At 39.0% G+C, this 5,685-nt stretch overlaps 1 protein-coding gene across 1 annotated transcript; it reads right to left on the reverse strand.

Annotated features, from left to right (window-relative positions):
- Nucleotides 1-1,669: 1,669 nt before the first annotated feature.
- Nucleotides 1,670-2,491, reverse strand: LOC127573811 (uncharacterized protein C21orf140 homolog). Its single transcript, XM_052022318.1, has one exon. The coding sequence runs from the start codon at nt 2,489-2,491 to the stop codon at nt 1,670-1,672; it is 822 nt and encodes a 273-aa protein (XP_051878278.1).
- Between the last annotated feature and the right edge of the window lie 3,194 nt (nt 2,492-5,685).

Here is a 5,685-nt window from a genome sequence, read left to right on the forward strand (position 1 = left end):
TGTTTTAGATACCCTATGAATCTACTGACAATAAAGAACATCTAACCTTGTGCCAAATTAATCCACCTTAAATTTTGATCAGCACTAGATGATCCATTGAGAAAGGGCATGCAATTGATCTCTGAATTAAGAAAGTTAATATGAAAATAGATTAAGAAATTGGGGGTATTAGTGGAGTAGTGTGGATTCTAAATTAGTCCAATCAAGATCAATAGCAATTAGAATGAGACCCTATTTCTCCTAAAATAAATAATTGTGTTTGGGTTAACTGTGAATAAGTAATAGGTTTCATTATGAAGTATTGTCACTAAAAGATAATGGTACTGTCACATTTGGGATTTTTAATCATTTTTTAAATCCCATGGTAAAGATTCTGGGGAAAATAATTCATTGACTTAATGCTGAATGTTCACGAGGAGGAACTCATCAACATATTTCAAGTGGACAAATTGATATTCATATCCTTAATGTTGAAGCTATTTCTGTTCATATCATCGGTGCACACTGTGTCTGAGGAGAAGAAGCTTTCTGGAGTAGTCAGTTTGAGTCATTGTTTTCTGAACCAGAATTAACATTGAAAAGAGGGAAAGGTGCACATGATTTGAACAAGGAGCCATGAGACATGGCTAAAAGAAAATAGATATTTAAGTGGTCAATTTTAGCAGTTTTAAATTATTTGAAAGAAAGATAATGCCAAATTCAGCAGATGAGTGAGACAGTGCATAAGATTATTTTTTCCAATATTTTTGAGGTACATAAGATTAGAGTAAGTATATGGACTTTACCATCACTAATCTGAGGAATGAGACATCGAAGAATGAAACATTTAGGTTGTGCTTTCCTAAACTATGAATTCCATAATGACTTCAAACTGTTGATGTTTTTCCAAATTCATAACTTTCTGACCAAGAGGTAAGTACATAGTTGTTGGGAGAAGTAGTGATGTCACTTATATTACTGACATGACAATGCAGTTTTTAATTATCCCTTTCTGATCTTCAGATAATGCCCTTAGATATTTAACAATCATCCACAGCATTGGAAATGAGATCCAGAAATTTAGTTAAATTTTTAGTCTTAAGGAAAGACAAGAGCATCAGTTTTGATTATAAACAGGAAATTATGATGTCAGTCTCGAATCTATTACCATTTAACCCAGAGAATGCATATTGTCTTAAGTTAACATATCAGAATTATCTCTAAGTTAAAATAGAAAAGAGACAGTGTCAATGAAGAAAATATGGAAATCTGAACATTTGGACCTGGTCCAGAGTAGACATTGTGCGATGGGTAATCAAGCACTTAAAGTAATGTTAGATTTTAAAGAAGTAGATTGATGTGAGAGAAAGGAATCACATTTTGAAAGTTAAATAGGAAGTGGATAGTATTTAAGAAAAAGGTAGAAAATTAATCAGTTAAAAAGATGCAATATACTTTCCTACAAAAAGCAAATCCTTCAGTTAAGTAGTCCGACACATCCCAGGTAGACGTTGCTAGAATCATGACATGGATTCTATCCCCTAAATACGATGATTTTGCAACAGTATCTTTAAATTAGAAACATCAAAAATGTCCTTCCTTAAAATCTTTTCTGAAAGGTGAAAAAATGATACCTCAGAAATGTTCCTCTGACATTTTATTTGCAATTGCAATCCATCAATTGCAATTACTACGCCTGATTGTAAAGATATTGATTCTCCCACTTCTTCACTCTGTTAAAAGATACTTTCCACTTGCATGGTGTTACCCCCTCAATGGCATTTTCAATCAAAGACTTTAAGTGGATACACTTGTAGTCATTTATTTTCGGCAAAGCTGTGACAGTAAAATCTTTCCTGTTGTTGATTATAGACCATTTAAGTGAAGACCACGCTGACTCTAAAGGACTAAGATGAGGATAACTGGGAGGAAGATACAAGAGCTCATGGCCATAGTGTTTTGCAATCTTAGGACAAGAAATCTTAGTTATTTGGATGGCCAGTGGAGATTGTGATGGGGTATTCTGGATGACCTCTGGTTTCCATGGAGGACTCGCTGATGGGTCATCAGAAGAATTTTGAAGCTGCAATCCTGGTGCAGGGACGCAGTATTTGGATCTTATCACCACTGTGCATTTTCCATAGGACTTCCTGAGCACCTGACATAATTCTTCAAAGGTTTGATCACTACCACCTGTAGCCTTTGGACATGTCCATAGTTCTTGTGACTGGAAGAAGGCCCTGTATTGCCATGGAACCCAGCCTCTTACTCCCCCAGCATGGATTAATGTCAATCCATCAAGAGATGATTTGGCTTTGGCTATGCTGTCGGAGACATCACCTGTTATCAGGTTTTCAGATATAAGTGTTTCACCCAAGTAAACCGTGTAAAGTCCATCATTCTGAAAATTCCTCAGTGTCTTCAAGTATTGCAAGCATTGGTGTCTCCCTGGACTACTGATTTCATTTGAGTAGATCTTAGACTTTAGGAGTAACTTAGTTAAAATTCTCATATTGTTCCACTAAGCATATGTTCTCTTATGACCTTAGTCTTTGAAAGAAAAGCTACCATAATATAATAACAGATGGGTTTCATCATACATGACATTACATGGGAGGGATCACATGACAACATAATCTATGGGATGATCTGTGTATGACATCACAATTGATGTGAATGACTGTACATGACATCGCAAAAGAACATCAAAAGGTCTGCTTCACCATCCAGAGGCTGTGTTGATTGACCTCTTAGAGTTTCACTGCCTGGGGTACAAGATGTGCAATTCTCTCAGAAGTGATGTGCAAAATAATAGAAAGGGGAGAAAGTAGGACAAGGGGAGTAAATAGATAATAAATTATATCATAGCAACATTGCAGTAGGTGAGTTGGTCTCCGTAAGAATGAATAGGTTGGATAGTTAGACAGGCCAGCTGAATTGTATATTAATTCATAATGATTGAATTGGCCTGTACTGCATGAAAAAAGGCACAGAATTTTTCCTTCTGTGACAGTAATTTCTCCAGAACTGTCACTAAAACATTTGTTCTACAAGTATCAGTCCAGGGACTTCTGTTGTTTGTAATATAAATTAACGATTTGAATGAAAATGTAGGTGGTCTGATTAATAAGTTTGCAGATGACACGAAAATTAGTGGAGGTGTACATAGAGAGGAAGGATGTCAAAGAATACAGCAGGACGTAGATCAGATGGAAATTTGGGCAGATAAATGGCAGATGGAGTTTAATCCAGACAAGTGATGAGGCGATGAATTTTGGGAGGTCAAATGCAAGAGGAAAGTATACAATAAGTGTCAGTACCCTTTGGAGCATTGATTTACAGAGGGATCTTGGGGTGCTAGTCTATAGGGTTGTAAAGAAGGCATAGGGAATGCTTGGTATTGAGTATGAAAATTGGGAAGTCATGTTGCAGCTGTATAACACCTTGGTTAGACCATGTTTGGAGTATGGTGTGCAGTCCTGGTCACCACACTATAGGAAGGATGTGGAAGCTTTGGAGAGGGTGCAGAAGAGGTTCACCAGGATGTTGCCTAGATTGGAGCATATTAGCTATAAGGAGAGGTTGGAAAAACTTGTATTGTTTTCTCTGGAGCATCGGAGGCTGAGAGACAACCTGATAGAAGTATATAAAATTATGAGAGGCATAGATAGGGTAGATAGACTCTTTTTCCCAGGATGGAAATGTCAAATACTAGTGAGCATAGCTTTAAGGTGAGAGTATTGATGCAGCAGATGGTAAAAAGGGTGTGCAAAGTTGATCAAATCAAAGGAGATGTGGTAACCACAGTGAGACTTTGACATCGAGCACACCTCACAGATTACATATAGCCTCTGCTCAGGTGGTGGGTTGGGCCTCAGTGTCTCCTCAGCCCATGGGGAGAATGATGCCATTCTTCAAACATGTGAAGAAGTGAACTAATGAAGGCCCGCCTCCCATGCATGTGTCCTCCCTCCCATTCCCCACTGTTGTAGCCTGATTAGAGGAGATGGAGGACAATGAATGACATTCTTATCATCCTATCTTTTGAGGCTGACCACTTTGACGGGGGTGAAGGCATAAAGGTCATAAATGTCAATGTTGCAGTGAAGGTGAAGTATGTAGAGCTGTGTATGGATGGAGAAAGAGCTTGTAAGAGAACAGCTTAGTCAGTGGCATGCAGCTCACCTTGACGTATCTTGTGAAATCATCAAATTCCTTATGACCGATGTGTGCTCCACAGGTTTCCATCCCAGGAGGAGATGACTCAAGCCATCTCCTGTCACACTCATTTTATGGTGGCCCCAGCAGGTTTTCTGCAAACCCAACACCCTACCAGGTACACAGGACCTCACTCTCAGCATAAATTTCACCAGCCAGGAGTTCTGTGTCCCTCTCAGTAAGAACTGAAGCTTTCTCCTTCTTCCCATGGAACCATAATGTGTGATGCGGCTGTGGCTGACAAGGGGACTGTGCCGGACCTGCTGAGTGCTTTTATTTCAGACTTCCAGCAACTGCAGCTTTTTGATTTTAATTTACTGCTGAATTCACTGCCTCTTCCCTTCTAGGAATGCCATTCTTGAAAAAGTTATGCTAAGACCAGCTGAGTGTTTTCAGCATTTTCTGTTTCTTTATTGTAATGTCCTTCGGGACCGACATCCTTCTCAGGCTGGCGTGCTGTAAATTGGCAGCAGCTGCATTCAACTGAGTGTGGCCTCATGGGAAGTAACTAAGGTTCTCATTAGTCTTTGAGAGGAGTCACCCTAAGCACCTTTTCAGCTAGTTTCATGATCTTATGTGCAGGACCTGAATGGTCATCAGAACTAAAGATCTAGCCCACTAAACATGGGTGAAACCCAGTTTCTAAAATCAGGTTATTTAAATGATTAAAGCCAAAGGATAAATAAAATTCGAGCTATATTCTCCATCAAGCATAACTGGAAAAGTACAGTGACAGGGTGGAGGGGGCCATTGAATTGTCGGCTGCCAGTTCCTGCCTGAGAAATAAATGACAGACCATTGAAAGTCTGGTGAGTTATAATGCACTATTTGCCTTATAAATCAACTTCCAGCAAAGCCTTTGAATGGGACCCAGTACTTCCTACCAAAATGGGAAGGAAAATAATTCACAGGTGCAGACTGGGGACCTACACTCTTGTGGGGCACCAATTGCAACCTTCAAAGAAATTAGGCATCCCTGACATCTATCCCATTTCCAAGTATCAAGAAGTCCAATAATGATAACCACTACCAAATAACAACTATCTTCCCTTAATTCCCTTGTTCAAGTGCATCTCCAAAAAGGTAACAGTTTGGTGGTTAGAATCAATATTTTTTTATTGGGCTATAAACAGGAAAATGCTTTTTTAGCCTTAAGAAAATTCTTCTGGCCTACTTCTTACACTTCCTGGAGGACGAAGCATCTATGCTCAACAGACCAAACTCAACAGAATTGCTGCATGGAATTTTTCACCATCATGTCAGTGGAGCAGCTGGACAATGAAATGTTAATGAGACTTGAATATGTGTGGAGTTCAGAATACTTTGTTGTCACTTTGGCTGGGCACTGGGATGGTGTCCACTTCCCCAAGATCAAGGCCATTCAGTGCCCAAATTTTCACCCATGGTCTGGAAAAAGGGGTAGTTGAACCAAATGAGTGATCTGTTTTACTGTATACTTTCCTTTTTTCACTCTCATTAATAGGAAGT

Source organism: Pristis pectinata, chromosome 8 (assembly GCF_009764475.1).
Source record: "Pristis pectinata isolate sPriPec2 chromosome 8, sPriPec2.1.pri, whole genome shotgun sequence".
Lineage (NCBI taxonomy): Eukaryota > Metazoa > Chordata > Chondrichthyes > Rhinopristiformes > Pristidae > Pristis > Pristis pectinata.

Excerpts from the sequence above, each read along its gene's own strand:
- LOC127573811 (XM_052022318.1), bottom strand. The coding sequence starts at position 2,491 with ATGAGAATTTTAACTAAGTTACTCCTAAAGTCTAAGATCTACTCAAAT.